Genomic DNA, 16,844 nt, shown 5'->3' on the forward strand with positions numbered 1-16,844 from the left:
CCAGAGTTGGGATGGTCAACTAACAGAGGAGTAAAAGTGTTTATAATATGGGGCTGGAGAACGTTCCCTCTTCTGTATTTGCATATGAAGTTGCAAGTCGCTCTCTCCGTATGCAAATATGTGTCCACAATGAACTAAGGAAATTTCTGCAAGCGCAAGAACCTTGACCTCCTCATTATTCTCCGCCTTGAAGTTCATTGAAAAGCGACATTGTTTCTTTAAGATTGCACTTGCAGTCATCAGCGGGTCTGTTCATTGTTGGGGGAACAGAAAGCGAGTTGAGGTTGATATACGGGGGCCGAAGACCAGTTGCGCATATCATCAGTGGACCAGCTGCGGTGCAAGCAGCAGTAGCCGACTTGAACGCATCCTTCCAGACATGGGTAAGAAACTCCAGCCACTTACTAGCCTTTAGCAGATAGAATACGTCACTTTATGAAATCTGCATTTTATTTCATGTGATTGCACGCTGATATATGAATGGGATTGTGAAAGGGCATCAGAAGTTATTACGGGTTTTTTTGTTAGTTTAGAGGTCGGCTACTCACCGGCTGATGCACCATTGATATTATGAGATTTATTTCATGCTTGAGATGGCAGGGCTACTTTCAGAGGAGCCTTGTCGCATTTGCTTTCGGTCGCAATCTTTCTCAATTTTTAAAGAGCCGAACTTGGCCTCAGCTTTGCATTTTGTACCAGAACGAGGCCTGTTTTCATTTGAGTCACAATCGAGAGACTGTGGGCAGCTTTGGCTCGGAGGGCTTTAGCTATTTGTTCGGGCTGGTAATGTCATTAATTTGTTAATTGGCACAAGGTGTGTCTGACGGCATGGGGGCTAATATTGGTAAGACTGTGCGGTGTTTAAAGTTCTGGTCTTTGTGCATGTCGTTAGCTACTTGTAGGCCTAACATTACTCGTGGTGACCAGATTTCTTTGTGACTTTAATTTACTTCCTTCCTAAAACAACACTGAAAAAGATTGTCTGTTATTTGCTAGTTTTCTTACAGTTTCAGTACAGTTCCCTCAACCATACCACTGTAAAGTTATGCCATCTGAATGGCAGTGATCACAGTTTGTCTCTCACATACACCGCTCGGTTAAAGAGCCATCTATTTGCCCCTCCTGCCATCTGTGTTTACTGTAATGGTACCAACCACAGTCTGTCTGCCTCCATTGTGGGTGTCTGTGTGGATGCACGCATGCAAGCGTGTAATGGCACACATGCACACAGTTGCATTGTTTGTTTATAGCTTTGCTTTTTTTTTTCCATCCTCTTCCAGCACAGACAGCTCCCCACTATCACGTTCTTGTTCCCGTGTCTCCCTAGAAGGAAGTCCACGAGTGTGTGTGTCCGTGTGTGTCCAGCATAGAGGTGCCTCTGGCCTTTTGTTTGCTTGACATTGGTGGCCCTTGTACCCCCATGATGCTGTGTGACAAAGACTGTTGTCTCTGCAGTCACAAAAGCTGCCTCTCTCTTTCACTTTGTCTCTCCTCTCCGTCCTCCCCCTTTTCTCACACTCTCCATGCTGGCTAGTGAATGGAGTCAGGGTGTGAGCTGGGGTCAGAGCAGACGCATCCCCATGCCCTTGTCCCTTTGGCATCCATTCAACAGGCACATGACTATTAAGGAGAATGCACCGCTTTACCATGGGAATGAAAGTGTGAACAGCTGCAGCTCGGTCCACAGTGTCAACGCAACATCAATTCAGATTTTAAATTAAATCTTGCTTACCTCTGGTAGTTATCTAGTTATGGAGATATTTTCTGTTTTATATGGTCTGTTTTCTGTTTTTGAGATACCCACTGCCAAGAGTTCTGCCTATACTCCAGTTCAATGGATTGTGTGTGGTGTTCACACCACTTAAAAAAAAATGACAGAGCTCCTCTGGATAATCCAACTCTTTGTGCTCTCCTTTGTTTTTCTTTTTTCCCAAGGAAACAGTCACTATGGATCTGTTAACAGTGAGTTCTGTGAAACATCCAGCAAAAACAGAAAAATTGATTGAATAATTAATTTGTAAATCAATAGAAAATGAATTGCAAACAATTTTAATAATTAATTCATATAATTCAATATCAAGCATCTCTTTGATTATTTTGAAGATGTCAACATGGGCTGTCAGAAACTGGTAGACATTTAATTGACATTTTTAGACAAAATAAACAATAGAAACTCACCTTAAGTGAACAATCTTTCTTAAATTTGATTTGGGTGAACTGTACTTGTACTGGTTGTAGCACATGTCCATATTAACATAACTGAGAGCAAAGAATTAAAAAAGGAAAAATAATCCTTCTTCACAAAGCACCTACCCTACATTCTGTTGTACATCATTTGCTCATTGGAACAACGTCTGTCTGTCATATAATTGCATCAGTTTAATTATGTGCCCTGACTTTCACGCTGCTGTGTCTTGACTGTCAGGTTGCTATGACTGCTGTATGCGCTGTTTGGGTGGGGTGCCGTACTGCTCCCTGGTCGCCACACTGCTGTGTTTCTCTGGCATTGCCCTCTTCTGTGGTTGTGGGCACCAGGCACTCACAGAGACAGAGAGACTCATCGAGACTTACTTTGCCCGTAACCTTCAGGACTACATCACCCTCGCCTACATGTGAGTGCTACATTTAAGCATTTCCATCATTAGAGAGGCATCTTTTTAACCCTGTCATTGGATTTCTCAGGTTCTATTTAGAAGATTTAGGTCTTTGTAACCCTGAATTTTGACTGTTTTTCTTTTTCCTCCTCAGCATCCAATACTTCCAGTATGTCATCTATGGTTTGGCCTCGTTTTTCTTCCTCTACTGCATCGTGCTGTTGGCTGAGGGCTTCTACACCACAAGTGCTGCCAAGCAAACCTTTGGAGAGTTCAGGAGCACCATGTGTGGCCGCTGCCTTAGCTCCTCGGTGAGAGGGCCCAGAGTTGGACAAGTAAAGGGGATTGGATGGGATTAATACACATATCACTCCCTGGTGGGTGCTGAGCTGAAAATCTTAAGGTTGCTAAAAAACCTTTGGGGACATGCAAAGATAAGCACACAGTGTGTGTTTGAGCGGTTGGGGAAAATAGCTGAGTGGTTGGAAGAGAACAGAGAGAGAGCGAGATAATAAGTAAAGCCTATCAGAAAAAAAATTAATGTGGTCACTAAGTGAGTCACTGCTCATAAAAACGCTCTTCGATTATGTGCATCAGTTTATTATGATGATGCAGCCTAATGTTTATTCTGCTCCCTCCTTGCACAGTTTATAGTGATGACATACATACTCGCTGTGCTGTGGCTGTTGGTGTTCGCCTTCTCGGCCCTGCCTGTCTACTTCTTCTACAACATGGATGCCACCTGCCACACCATTGATGTGCTGACCGAGACGCCAGCGAGTATCAACCAGCTCTGTGTTGATGCAAGACAATACGGTAACAAAACATCCTTTAATGGCAACCTGTGAGACAAGCTTCTTACACTAATTCTATGAACAAATCCCATGAAAAGACCAGTGCTTTGTTTCTACCAACAGACTGTGTAGCCACAGCGTATTCCTCTATGCCATGTGACGCCATTGTTGTCCAAAAGAAAGAGCCTGCAGCCTGCATGCTAAAATGCTCAAGTCAGCATGCATGCTAACACGCTCGCAATGACAACGCTAACATGCTGATGTTTATCAGGTCTAATGTTAACCATGTTCACCATCTTGATTTAGCATGCTAATAATTAGCAGTTAACACAAAGTAAAGCTGAGACTGACCAAGATATTGGTCAAATAAAAATGTGAAAGTTTTTGCCAAATTTCATGGCAATCCATCCAATAGCTAAAAAGTCAGGGGATCACCGAAGTTAAATAGGATTCTGTAAAAAATGTTAGCAATCCAGTCAAACGTTGTTGCGATCTCTGTCTGGAATAAAGTGGTGAGCCCGACCAACATTAACATCTCTAGAGCTCCTTGAGTGTGGCCAATAACACATTTGCCACACAATGAGCAACACTGTTGCACTGGGTGACATGTTCTTTCATTACCATGAACATGGGCACGCAGTTGGAGAGTCTATCCCACATTCATTGTACTGATGGTGTAAATATTCACTACCTCATCAAATGTATATTAATCCGCAGCTGAAAATATTTCCCAACAAATGCACTATTTATTCATGTGTTGCAACATTTGGATGAACTACTCCTTTTTTTTTTTTTTTTTTTTATAAACCTACAGTATGTGTATATATATATTGACATGTTTTTTAAATGTATATCTTTGATAGTAAGAACTACAGACAAGGTAAGAAAGTCAATAGTATTGCAAACAAAATAACAAATTGATGGTTTTGGTCTTTTCATGTGATTTGTGGAAAGTAAGAAAAATATAGAACATTGCCATCTTCCTTTTGATTGTCACCGTATGTAAGAGGTAGACTTGAATGGGGACATTTTATTTTTAACAGGACTCCTGCCATGGAATGCAGTGCCAGGGAAAGCTTGTGGTATGACTCTGTCCACGGTTTGCAAGACCAGAGAAGTAAGAATCAGGACATAATTAAAGCTCTGCCGTCATGTTCTACAGTTTGCCTGACATGAAATGAAGACAGACGTCATCACCACTAACGCAAAATCTCCCATCTCCTTTTAGTACCAAATGACCTATGACCTTTACATTGCGGCCTTTGCCGGTGCGGGCATCACTCTCTTGGCTCTGGTGAGTGATTATGTTTCAGACGGGGCTAATTTGGCTTCGTTTCCACAGCGGGGCACAATAGTGTTATGGCTCATGTGACTCAGTGACGCTCAAAGTGTAGGCGGTGAGGCATCTCAAACCTCCATGACTGATGACTTTTATACTGTTGCTCTCTGTTCCTCTTTCTCAGCTGACACAAACATTGTAATAGTGCCGTAATGTCTGGTGGTTTTCCAGCCAGGCAAATGGTGCGCCCATTATACCAGCATGCTCCATTACAGAAGCTGTTATGCGGATGCTATCTGCTATAAAATGAATGCCGTTAGCAGTTAATCATATTTCTTTCTTATTTCAAGAGTTTCTGGATGTTGCAGATTTTTTTTATTCTCTTCACTTCTGTTCTGACACTTCCTGTCTCTGCTTCCTCCATAGCTGACCTATACTGTGTCAACCACCTATAACTTTGCGGTTCTTCGGTATCTGGGGAGAAAGGGCATAGTTGCACGGTGTTAGGCTCACCAGCTTCCTGTCTGCCCTATCACTACTACACCACCAACATGGGGACGGCAACAATCCTCTCCTTCCACATCATCTGCACAGAACCACTTGTGGACTCTTAAAAATAATGTCTTTATATTTTTACTTGTTGGGAAGAATGTTATTATATTGTTTATCCTTTTCTTTTTGTTATTTTGTATGTGTGTGGGGTTGTCCACTGCTTTTACATGCAGTTAGTCTTATGTCAGTATTTCCTATGCCATGTCACCAAAATATTTGTAAAATATTGTTGTTTCTTGCTGAGGTTAGTGTCCTAAAATGTATTTCTGCTTCCCGTTGCATTCAAAATACAAATAACACATCACTAATCAATTAACATTTGTAAGAAATAACCACCAATTTGCAACACATGTGCTGCTAGAATGCAGCTGTTGCAGAGAAAAGGGATTATAGGTTACCATGGCTACCATCCTTCACATCTGGTTGCCATGGTGGCAGACAAGCATGCATTTGCAGTCTCACGATGACCTCAGGACTTTTCTCACGGGCTGTAGAAAAGCCTCAACAATGGAGTCATGCCCGTTTTAGAGGCTAGCCAATAAGGAGCCAGTTGTGGGGGCCACCTGCGCTACGAGTCTCTGCCAAGGGTTATATTACATGTCAAGGGAGAGGGTCCTCCTGACAAAGAGAGGGTTGGACCTCTCTGAAGCCTCAATGCAGCTCCTATGGGACAGCAACCCCACACACACACACACACACACCATCCACAGGCTGCTGCAAGACCCCCACCTCCCTCCCAATAATTGAAGTGATGGATTCAGAGTGAGGGGACTGAAGGAATTTTAGATGATTTTAAGTTGTTTCTTTTTGACAAAGGGACATACTTGTTTAGTTCTGATCTAGAAAGGTCTGAAATTGTTTCTCATCATTTTGAGATGGCAAAAGCACTAGGTGCTAACTTATGGAGTGACCTCGTATTATTAGACCTAAAACACATTGTTGAGGTGTGACTAGACCCTGCTGTTAATGCATGACTGAGGTACTTTTATAGAGATAGGACAGCTTTGTTTTGTCTCTGATCCTTTGGGAATTTTCTTGTAGTTATTGTATAACACATCTTTTTACTTACTGTAGCTGAATTTACTTCTTTTTTTTTTCTTTTCTTTTTTTTTTAACACTTTGGGTATTACTAACAAAATCTTTTTGCAGCATAATAAGTAGATTATTCCATTTGGTGTGAACTTTACTCTGCTGTGAGTGTTGGATTTGTCAAATGGCAGCTGGCTGTTTGATTATTATTTTTTTTTTGTGTTGGTAAAATGTGGTAATAAAAAAAAAAAAAAGAATATTCTTTGAAGTATTTGTGCAGAGTGCCTCTGAAAACCTTTGTTTGTAGAGTGTGTGTGTGTGTGTAGTGTTGTGTCGCAGTGGAGCTCCATCCCTGGCTTTCTGCCATATTCAGGGGCCAAGGTGTTTTGTAAGGTGTTTTGTATTCTCTCCTCTTGTGTCCACAGGTGCACTGTTCCCTGCACTTGGCTGTGAACCAGGTGTACCTGAGGAGGCTGGGGCACAGGGAAAAAGAGCGAGGCTACGACCTGTATGGGAGGTTGCAGTGGGACAGGGAGGGGGCACTGTGCTCTCCATACCCTGCAAACACATCTGACATCTCCTGACAGCGCATTTTGCTGCAGGAGCTTCATGACGACTATCACAACTGAGCTGCTCATCAACATTATTGTGTTTTGTGAAGTGTACATCTTGATCATTATTTGGTAAATTGATTCCCTTCATTATTTTTTAAGTTTTCACTAAAATAGGCTATTGTGTGTTCCTGTCTAATGTTGTAAAATACAGGGAGTCATAACATTTTGTGCTTATTTCCTATGTGTTATTCTTTCTGTAGATTTCCTTAAATCAGACATGTAGTTAGAAAGGCAGACCTGATTTTGTTTTCCTGGCCAGGTCTAACTGTACAGTATGCAGTGCATGCTTGGTTTCCTTTTTATGAAGAGGAAATAAACAGTGTTCACTGTCTATCGGGTTCCCACACATTCTTGGTCATTCAATGACATTGAGGTTCTTGTGTGATGAAATTCAAACAAGGTGTGTTTTGGGATCAAAATTCAACGCCAGTGTTTTACTCAAGATCTTGCTGAGAAATATAGTAATACTTTTTAACACTGCTGCTTATCACTGCAATTATTGGTTTTTTTTCCCGTTGATGGTAAAATGACTGCTGTGAGCGGGAGAGCTGAGGTATACTGATTATTTGAGTGACCTATTTTAGTTTTAAAAATAGTTTAAGAGCTTTTGTTTTTAAACTTCAAAGTAATGTTCAAGGCACACATGTTCATGAATTTCAAACGAGAGTTTCTGTATTTGGTATATTGCATCTTTTATTTGTAGCCAAGCACTGGAGAGTATTCACCGCTTTGCCAGCATGTTGGCACAACCATTTGTATCCCCGTAGTGCAAAAAGAGAGAGAGGGAAGTTGCCCATTAGATCAACACATAATCAAGATGAACAGTCTGACTTTCACACAGCTTAAATCACACTCATGGGTTGAGCACTGAGCATGAGACAGACGTTCAGTGTCATTTTATACATCATTATAAAATGAATGCCCTTTGCGATTTACATAAGCCATTAATATGGACAGCTCAAAGAAATTATTTTACATTCACAAATATTACAGCAACAGAAAAAATCTGACAGGGTCGCAGTGATATAAGACAGCATCATGAGAGCAACATGTATGGTTATGCTACCCGCTTCTAAGTACCCAGTAGTTCTCAGGTAAACACTGATAGGCTACATTATCAGTTATCAGGATTTCTTTTTCCTTCTTTTTTTAACATTAACACTGACATATGATAAGTTAACAGCCCTCATTTTTGCTTTGAATTAATGTAGGCTACCAGCTTGATTTAGTTAAAATGCCCTAGTCAGTTCACAGTTAATTAAGTTTCTCTCATACTGCTGTGTGTACTAGTACTCAACACACTTACGATAATCACATGAACAAGCCATTTATTAGAAGCCAACATCAAAGCAAAGAACCATGTAATAAGTAAAAAATGACAGTACCTGATTAAATTAGGTTCACTTTCACAGTGAAGCTCTTGTAACGTTCCCCATTAGTATGCACACACATTGGAATATGATGCAATTTTTACTTGAAAAGGCAAATCTCAGGCTGAGAGAATACACGAGATCTCCAACAAAACACAGGTTTAGATGTTTGAGAAGATGCAATAAAAACACTATTCCAGCAGCAATCAAAATACTGATGAGTATGAATTTAGACAATGTTAAACTTAGTTTGAGGCATTGAATATCAGCTGATTATGTTTTACTACACAGGCAATGCCCTGTATGGCCCATAGCAGTAAAACCAAAGGAAGCCTGTATGTAAACACATTAAAATTAAAGTAAAGTATCACTAAGGTGAAAACAAGTAAACATTGTTAAATTGTCAGAATATATACATATGCTTCACTCAATACTTTATGAATGGACAGGAGAGGTGATGCACAATGCATGCATTATTAGTAACAGCCTTATCCTTGTGCTCAGGTTATTTCACATTCAGCTGAGACCTAGAATAACTAGACAGACAGCACAAGGTGTGTGTAAGGTATCCGTAAAGCACAGGAGACCTTCAAAATAGGCAAAGCTAAAAGGACTGGAATGTTAAAGCCTGCCACGCAATCAACGAAGCAGTCACAGGATTACAAACATGGCAATATTATGAAAATTATAACCAGCTCTATACATCAGGAAAACTAAAATCAACCCAGAAATCAAATCAAACAGAATATTACACAATGTCTGCAAAAAAAAATAGGATCAAAATGTGCTTCACAGAAAAATAAACCGCAGTTTATCAACAACAGCAGCAAAAGCAGTATTATTATTATTTAACTTCAAGAAACACTGAACCTTACTAGGTAAACAGGCCCATGTACATTAATAATGGGAAATAATCTGATCTAACTCGTACACCTGACACCTTCAGCTACACACTAGTGCAGTGGTAACACATATAATAGACAACTGGATAAGAGCACCACAAAAGCACGTACCCAATGCTGACAGCAAGAGCTGCAAAATGAAAGCTTACAGTTCCCTTTCCATTGAAGACAAGCAAGGCCATCCTGCTTTTGTGAGTAGCAATCATTTTAAAGAAAATGTGATGTTGTATTCAAAGTCCCTCTAAAACCCAAGAAAAGCAGCTCTTGGACAGACTGTTGAGCAGATACAAGTCCGACTGTACATTGCTGCGGCAAAAGTAGAGTGTGCTCGTCAAGAGAGGAGTGGCGTATTCTCCCATCCACTGTTTCAACTAACATATTCATTATTTAATTTAAAAAATAAATGCTCTGAAAGCACTATTTGATACAACTCCTGCAGACCAAGCTGAAGCGAAAAGGTTTTTGTGCAACACAACTGAAAGCAGCTAAGAGTACAAAGGAGGTGTGTGCCTGTTACAGTGTGCCTGTACCATAGGTCTGTACCGTGGTTAGAGCAATAATTCAACCTTGACTCCAGCTGATTCCTTGACACAGCGCTCCACAGAGCAGCTCTATCTTATCCACACTGTCTTTAGGGGATACTGTACATAGTACCTTGTACCTACAGCATGTTTACCATTAACAATGGGCGAGTTTCAGCCAGAGAGATTAAGACAAGGTGGATTCACACCCGACCAATCAGCAACAAGACGCACGGGAGGTTTTGCGGTTGCCATGTAGATCAATAGTACTACCCAGTAGTGCGTGGTCAATCTGGTCCTCAGCAGCCAGAACCTCCCTCACAGCTGCCTCGAACGCAGCTGTGACGTTAGTGTCATCCTTGGCACTGGTCTCAAAGTAAGGGCAGCAGCCGGTCTCTTCGCACCAGGCCCGTGCTTCGTCCTCCCCCACCTCCCTCTGCTCCATGTCCACCTTATTGCCGAGCACTACAAACGGGAACCGCTCCGGGTCTTTAACATCAGAGTAGTACATGAACTCCTTCTTCCAGCAGCCAAGGTTTTGGAAGCTCTGCAGGTCGTTCACAGCAAACGTGAGCAGGCAGCAGTCGGCGCCTCGGTAGAAGGGCGTACGCAGAGACTTAAAGCGCTCCTGGCCGGCTGTGTCCCAGATCTGAAGAGTGACCAGGCGCCCGTCCACCTCCAGGTCCCGGTTTAGGAACTCCACGCCAATGGTGTGAAAGGACTGGGAGTCAAAGCGGTCTGTGACATAGCGGTTCATTAGTGAGGACTTGCCCACTCCACCGTCCCCCAGCAGGATCACCTTCAGGAGTAGGCTCTTCCCGCTCATCATGTTTCCTTCCACCCAGCAAGGCCTCCACACCAGGTGGCAGACCAGGGTCAAATTAACCTAGAAAGAGTAAGAAACGCAAAATACTACATATTCAAAAGGGAAACTAAATCACTTGGAAATTAAACATACTTAATTCTCTGGGAACATACAACACCTAAAGTAGTCTGAGGACTTTGTGGATGATTCAGTGTAGATAACTAGGGGGAAAGACTGCTGTTCTAGCAACATCTGTATTCGACCTCATAAGGGCCTTACTGACGACAAATGAAAGGAGATGTGTAATGGTTGACTAGTTTCAGGGACACAACAACAGGGGTGAAGGACCGAGAAGTCTGCCTGAGGTCTCTGGCTGAAGCTCTGGGCTGTATGTCTAGTTGTTTACTACATGACACAGTAATACTGACTCATGATAACCTACACATGTACTATGTTTGACAGCCATAGCGTAGGACATGAACATTATCACACAGAACTTAAGACAACATCAGTTTCATCTTATTTTTTTCCTACGCCACAATAACAGGGGCGGGTCAAGTTAATGAGCTGACCACTGCACCTGCGCAGACATGTACAAGCTTGTTGTGACTGGCGGCTAAAACTCTTGATTAAACTGCTCCGTCGAGAGTCTCTGCGAAACTGTTCATGAAGTGCTTCAGAACAGAAGTTAACTAGGAACCGAAACAATTAAGAGGCTTCTAAAGAACTACAATGCAGCAGAGACTAACAGTGTAGCGGCTCAGCAAGCATCCCAGCCAACTAACAAGCTAGCCGGCTAGTGTGGTGGCTTGTTGACATTCTGTCCTGGCCAGGCTAACCGTTAGCTTCAGTGCATATGCGACTCAAAACTATTTAAAGCAACAAAAGAACGCACGTTGCAGTGAGGTGATGTATCTATAATTAAATGCATTAAATTAAAATATGAAAAAGCATGAATGTGGACTCACCCTGTTCCTGATTTTAGTTTATATCGCGTGGTCCACCCTCCTCCCCTACATCTGACCGAGGTTTAGTGTCGTGACGTGCGCGCCCCCATCGAGAAGCTGCACGTGCACATCGCCAACACAAACCCCAGGTCCTAAAACCCGTAAAGTTTACTTTATTAAATAAATGATGACAACAAAGTGTCACTGTGAGGCGTGGTTACTGTACAAAGTGCATTTTGAAGTATTTCACCTGTGCTACTGTATACTTCTCTATATATATACTACTACACTACATCTCAGAGGGAAATATTGTACCTTTTTACGCATTAGCATTTATGTGACAGCTGTCACTAGTCACTTTTCAGATTAAGATTGTGTGTAAATCAGACCTTGACTTAATAAGATATGATGTATTGTTATAGATTAAACCACCCAACAGTTTATAGATCAAATCTACCTCAACACAATTTATAATAAAAGGGTGGCTGTTGTGAAACTAGCTAGTAGAACTTTGTAGTAGTAAGAGTTAAAGTTGAAAGATATGTAGGGAGTTTTTACATGACATTATATTTTTGGCATGTTTGGCAGTGACAATCCCAATATCTACTGCCTCTGTCGAGCAGACATTTTTACGCATTAAAACATATTCCAGAAATACAACTGGGGTGACTCAACTGTCATTCTGCATGTGTTCTGTGTTTTGTGTGTGTTCCGTGTTCTGTGTTCAGTGTTCAGTGTTCTGTGTGTTCAGTGTTCTGAGTGTTTTGTGTTCTGTTCTGTGTTCTGTTCTGTGTTAAGTGAACTGCTTTCGTTTTTACATCTGCAGTAGCGTTACTACTGTGTTAATTTTTCTACCGTGTCGTTTTTATTATATGGTTAATATTGTTCCCTCTGATGTGAATAATATTTGAATGGTGTCCTTGAGTGTGTGGTGGAATGTGTGTTTTAGCACCGCAGTTTTTCTGGAATGTGCAGAGGCCTGTTGAATCGTGTTATTTGGGTTTTATGTTATTTTACCTGCTTTGTTGTCATATAAATATATGTGACTGGTTCTTGTGAGTTTGTTATTGTCATTGTGTTAATTACATTGATTTTGACTATATGCATTGTCCCTTAATGACGAAGCATTCCGTCATGCTGGCGTCATAATGAGGAGGTGGCTCAACTGTAGTAGGACAGCACTTAAGGCCCAGGTATAAAATGCACAGCCCGCCATATTTGACAAGGATAAAGGTACAAGAATGCAATTCCCGAGTAAAGACTACAATTGAAATCGTTGTGGATAAAAAAAAAGTATTCCATCTATACGAAATTCATAATTTATACACAAGTTAGTCAAACAACTTTCATACATTGACAAATCATATCATTTGCATTATTTAGTTCAAATGAATTAGGGAAAGCAAATGAAGGAATGACATGGATACTTTTTATTAGAGGCTTTTGACACTTAGTTCTGCGGATGTGACTATTGGTTGTATGAATGTACCAGACTAGTTTGTATTAGTAAACTCCAAAGCTGTTTTCACTTATGGCTCGATTTATTTAAATTTTTTTGTTTATGAAGTAGGCAATTTGTTATCATACCTTTACAATGATCATCTTTTGTTTTATGCACACACACTACGTGCTTATCGTGTTCTGGTAAATTAAGGGTTGAATTTGTCCAAACTGAACATCGAACAAATTATACGCGTTTCAGGTTGCAGTTAAGTAGAGCAAAACACACTCCGGACCTGTAGGTGGCGGTGTGCAGTAAGGGGTTAGGTTGCTACCCGAAGAAGAATAAAATCTGAAACGTAGAAGAAGAATCCAGATGTTTTCATTCCCTCTGTACCGTTGGCTGAACAGTCTAGACTTAGTTATCCCTGCTCCTCAAAAGGAGAATAGCTGCATGTTTACTGTTTGAAGAATCAAGAATAACGCACCTTCATGTGTTTGCTGCAGCGGTGATGGTAGGATGATGCATATGTTTCGATATTGGTTCGACAGTTGCTCAGATAGCACTGACACGTCTAATTAAAATGTTTAGAGTCAATATTGCTCATGTATGTTCAACGACTTTAGCTGCGAGGATAAATAACATACTTTAATATGGGTTATGATGAGCGTGGGGTTTTTTGCGACACTTGAATGAATCACGCCTATTTGAAACGCATAACAAAAGCTAATTGATTTGTTCGTTTGAATGGTGACCTACTTGTAATCTCTGTGTTGTGTGTTGCTCTTTTCAACCTTGTAGATGGCGGGTAGGGGCAGGCTCGTGCCCTGTGCGTGTCTGGGGCTGTTCGGTGTCCTGTGCTGGGTCTGGGTCTCTTTTGCCTCCTTTCCAGATGACCAACATCCCCTGGAGGCCTTGGATGCAGTGGACCGAGGAGCCTTTCAGCCCCAGAGTGCTCTGTCAGAGATGGAGTTTGCCTCCATCGGCCCATACAGAGGACCTGGCAACAATGACCGCCGCAACAACAAGGAGCTGCCCATCCTCCTTTGGTGGAGTGGAGGTCTGTTCCCACATTTCCCTGGGGACTCTGAACGCATAGACTGTGCCACATCCTCCTGCCTGGTCACAAGCAACCGCAAGGTACCAGAGATGTATAACCTCATGAAGTCTTTTAATGAAACTCTTGGCTCAGACAGAGAGAAGATGCATGCTCGCATTAATAATAATCACGATCTGACGTTGTTCTGACCGCCAGTAATCTTGAGTTTGATCTTGAAAGGTCCAGCTGTACAAACGGACCTCATCCATCATCTTTTATGGAACAGACTTCCGGGCGTATGAGGCGCCACTCCCTCGTCTCCGCCACCAGACCTGGGCGCTGTTCCATGAGGAGTCACCCATGAATAACTACATTCTCTCCCATGGACCGGGTATCCGGCTGTTCAACTACACTGCCACGTTTCGCAGGGAGTCCGACTATCCGCTGACCCTGCAGTGGCTGCCTTCGCTGGATTACTTGCTGGAGCCGGCGGTCGTGTCCCTGGAGGAGAAGAACCGGCTGAGGAGGGAGGGCCTCGGTCCTGTGCTCTACATGCAGTCTCACTGCGATGTACCATCAGACAGGAACAGATATGTCCAGGAGCTCATGAAGTATATTCAGGTTCAGTACAGAGATGCTCTTGAGGGTCATTTTTACTAAGATGCATGCTTGAAGAGTGAAGCTGTTTCCAGTTTTGGTCTCCCTTGAAAAAGCGATTTTTTTAATCTCAATGGGACTTTCCTGGTTAAATAAAGGTTTAAGTTTAGTACCTGGCTTTTTAAGACTCCTAAATCAAACCTGTATGCTGCATAGTGAGCAACAATTTTCCAATTATTATAACCCAGGAGGATTATAATTCCATGATCCACATGCTGTAACATTGCTGTGTATAAAATAGTTGGTAGGCACATCTCCTTGGTCTCAGGTACCAATTATTCCTTCATTTAAAAAAAAGGAATGGTACTAAATTAAGGTTTGTTGAAGTATTATTTATTTTGTTGTCGTCCTCCAACATTTTTTCTCAAATAGGTCAAAATTATTAATCATCACGCACGCAACTGCAGTAACACCTCTGTAAATGCTTTGTAAATATAGCCCATGTGTGATTTTTGTGAGTCCCCATTGAGGAATGAAATGTTGGATTTCAATTAAAAATGTGAGAGTATCGCATTAGTCTAAAAGTATGGTCCCCATCTCACTCATTATTTTTCTCTCCATAGGTGGACTCTTATGGGAAATGCTTGAACAATAAACCTCTGCCTGTACATCTGGAGGACACGGCCACAGCTACCGGCGAAGAGGCCAACTTTATGAATTTTGTTGCGCGCTACAAGTTCCACCTGGCGCTGGAGAACGGCCTGTGTCCAGATTACATGACAGAGAAACTGTGGCGGCCTCTCCATCAGGGCTGTGTGCCGGTCTATCGAGGCTCCCCTGTGGTGGCAGACTGGATGCCCAACGACCACTCCGCAATCATCATCGATAACTTCCCCTCACCAAAAGCTCTCGGGGAATTCCTCAAACACCTTGATGAGAACGACGATGAATATGCTAAATATATAGAGTTCAAAAACCCCAGCCGCATTACTAACCCCCGTTTGTTGGAGGCTCTGGAGACCCGTGAGTGGGGGGTTAATGACATGAGTAAACCCAACTACCTAAATGGATTTGAATGTTACGTGTGTGACCAGGAGAATGCACGACTGGCAGCAGAACGAGCATTTAGGAAAGCCCCTAAGAAGAACCAACCGCCTCAGTCTAAAATGGCCAACAACTCTCACATGGGGTGCCCCCTGCCCAGCCCGGGCTACGGCCATGTCAAAGACTTACCTGCAGATGATGGGTGAGTTTGTCTTAAATTATTCACTGTGCCAGGTGTGAAAGCCTTCTACTGTCTGTACTTTAATGTGAATAACAATGTCCCAAGGGGAGAGACATCAGTCTATTTTTATGGTCTAATTAAAATATCCTCTGTGATGAGCCTAATCTGTTCGTGTATCTGTCCGCAGATGGTTGCAAATATGGCCTCAGGATTACTGGCAGAGCCTGGACCAAGCAGAGGGGCTGGAGTCTTTGATAAGACATAACGAGTCAGACCCTTCGCTGCTGTGGAAGCACATCCAAAACATTGCTGTGAGCAGAGCCAGAGGAAAACACTGACACAGGCCTTGAAACAAACAGGAGGCTGGAGCACATCCAGGATTACAGAGGTGTCCCATATTATGCATCCTCTCTGTTTGAATGAGGGAAGGAAGCAGAATCAGTAATACTTTTGCACCTGAGCCAAAAACTTCCTTAACCCTTATGAGCAATTTAGTTATACTACAATAGATTTTGATATTTTGTTCAGCTGACATGATAGGTTTGTCCTTTATCCCAAGTTCAGTAATGGGAAAATAATGTTCTCGATGCTAATATTTCCAAGTCTTTTTATTGCTATAACTGAGGTGCCCTTCCTGCGCCTTGCATTGTTAACATTAACTGCATTCAGGGCAGTTGTTCCACAGAGGCTCATTCTCACGGACTGAGGCAGAGCCAAGGGAGCTCTGCCTAACTGTGTGTGAACACCATCAAGACAGTAGTCAATGAGGTGCATTAGCTTCTTTACAGTTACTCAGCAGGTAGCTGATGGTTATTAGCTAAAGTCACATTTAATGTACACAGCTATTTTAAGTGTCTATGCAAGGAAAATATTATTTCACCAAGAAGTGGAGAAAGGCAAATGTAAAGTTAAGCCCTACTCCCCTATGGGAATCCACCACTGCTTTTGCTCAGGAACAGCTCGGCTAAATGAATTTCTTTGGCAGTTACTTTACAACATGGCCCCAACTGTTTTCTGTTACATGATAAGATATTTATGTGCAATAGTTTTTAAAAATGCTTTTCTAAAACATTTACCTGCTTGAGACTCCATGACAGTCCTGTGTGTCTTTTTTTAACTTTGCATCACATGTTTA

The 16,844-nt window shown here is 42.0% G+C and overlaps 3 protein-coding genes across 4 annotated transcripts; 2 read left to right on the forward strand and 1 right to left on the reverse strand.

Annotated features, from left to right (window-relative positions):
* The first annotated feature begins 314 nt into the window (after nucleotides 1–314).
* plp1a (proteolipid protein 1a) lies at nucleotides 315–6,741 on the forward strand. 2 transcript variants are annotated; one of them, XM_068714530.1, is made up of 7 exons: nucleotides 315–383; nucleotides 2,426–2,612; nucleotides 2,749–2,905; nucleotides 3,242–3,410; nucleotides 4,432–4,505; nucleotides 4,617–4,682; nucleotides 5,094–6,741. In XM_068714530.1, exons 1-7 carry the CDS (start codon nucleotides 380–382, stop codon nucleotides 5,172–5,174), a joined length of 738 nt encoding a protein of 245 aa, XP_068570631.1. In that variant the 5' UTR covers nucleotides 315–379; the 3' UTR covers nucleotides 5,175–6,741. The 2 variants fall into 2 exon arrangements, with proteins under 2 accessions (XP_068570631.1, XP_068570630.1); XM_068714529.1 differs by lacking the exon at nucleotides 315–383 and adding an exon at nucleotides 1,525–1,962.
* A 796-nt stretch (nucleotides 6,742–7,537) lies between these two features.
* rab9b (RAB9B, member RAS oncogene family) lies at nucleotides 7,538–11,512 on the reverse strand. The gene is made up of 2 exons (XM_068714531.1): nucleotides 11,429–11,512; nucleotides 7,538–10,541 (listed from the first exon to the last, which is right to left on the reverse strand). Exon 2 carries the CDS (start codon nucleotides 10,482–10,484, stop codon nucleotides 9,873–9,875), a length of 612 nt encoding a protein of 203 aa, XP_068570632.1. The 5' UTR covers nucleotides 10,485–10,541; nucleotides 11,429–11,512; the 3' UTR covers nucleotides 7,538–9,872.
* A 1,708-nt stretch (nucleotides 11,513–13,220) lies between these two features.
* fut11 (fucosyltransferase 11 (alpha (1,3) fucosyltransferase)) lies at nucleotides 13,221–16,833 on the forward strand. Its single transcript, XM_068714533.1, has 5 exons — nucleotides 13,221–13,362; nucleotides 13,650–13,988; nucleotides 14,128–14,508; nucleotides 15,108–15,730; nucleotides 15,897–16,833. The coding sequence occupies exons 1-5, from the start codon at nucleotides 13,360–13,362 to the stop codon at nucleotides 16,045–16,047; spliced, it is 1,497 nt and encodes a 498-aa protein (XP_068570634.1). The 5' UTR covers nucleotides 13,221–13,359; the 3' UTR covers nucleotides 16,048–16,833.
* The last annotated feature ends 11 nt before the right edge of the window (nucleotides 16,834–16,844 follow it).

This window comes from Cebidichthys violaceus, unplaced genomic scaffold, assembly GCF_023349555.1.
Source record: "Cebidichthys violaceus isolate CVI_PGR_0920_01 unplaced genomic scaffold, fCebVio1.0.p SCAF_2, whole genome shotgun sequence".
Classification (NCBI taxonomy): Eukaryota; Metazoa; Chordata; class Actinopteri; order Perciformes; family Stichaeidae; genus Cebidichthys; species Cebidichthys violaceus.

What these genes read in the sequence shown, in the direction of transcription:
- plp1a (XM_068714529.1), top strand. Translation starts at nt 1,872, where the DNA reads ATGACAGAGCTCCTCTGGATAATCCAACTCTTTGTGCTCTCCTTTGTT. An exon ending in GCCGCTGCCTTAGCTCCTCG is followed by an intron (nt 2,906 to 3,241) that starts GTGAGAGGGCCC and finishes CTCCTTGCACAG; the next exon opens with TTTATAGTGATGACATACAT. An exon ending in CGGTTTGCAAGACCAGAGAA is followed by an intron (nt 4,506 to 4,616) that starts GTAAGAATCAGG and finishes ATCTCCTTTTAG; the next exon opens with TACCAAATGACCTATGACCT.
- rab9b (XM_068714531.1), bottom strand. Translation starts at nt 10,484, where the DNA reads ATGATGAGCGGGAAGAGCCTACTCCTGAAGGTGATCCTGCTGGGGGAC.
- fut11 (XM_068714533.1), top strand. An exon ending in AGCTCATGAAGTATATTCAG is followed by an intron (nt 14,509 to 15,107) that starts GTTCAGTACAGA and finishes TTCTCTCCATAG; the next exon opens with GTGGACTCTTATGGGAAATG. An exon ending in GACTTACCTGCAGATGATGG is followed by an intron (nt 15,731 to 15,896) that starts GTGAGTTTGTCT and finishes ATCTGTCCGCAG; the next exon opens with ATGGTTGCAAATATGGCCTC.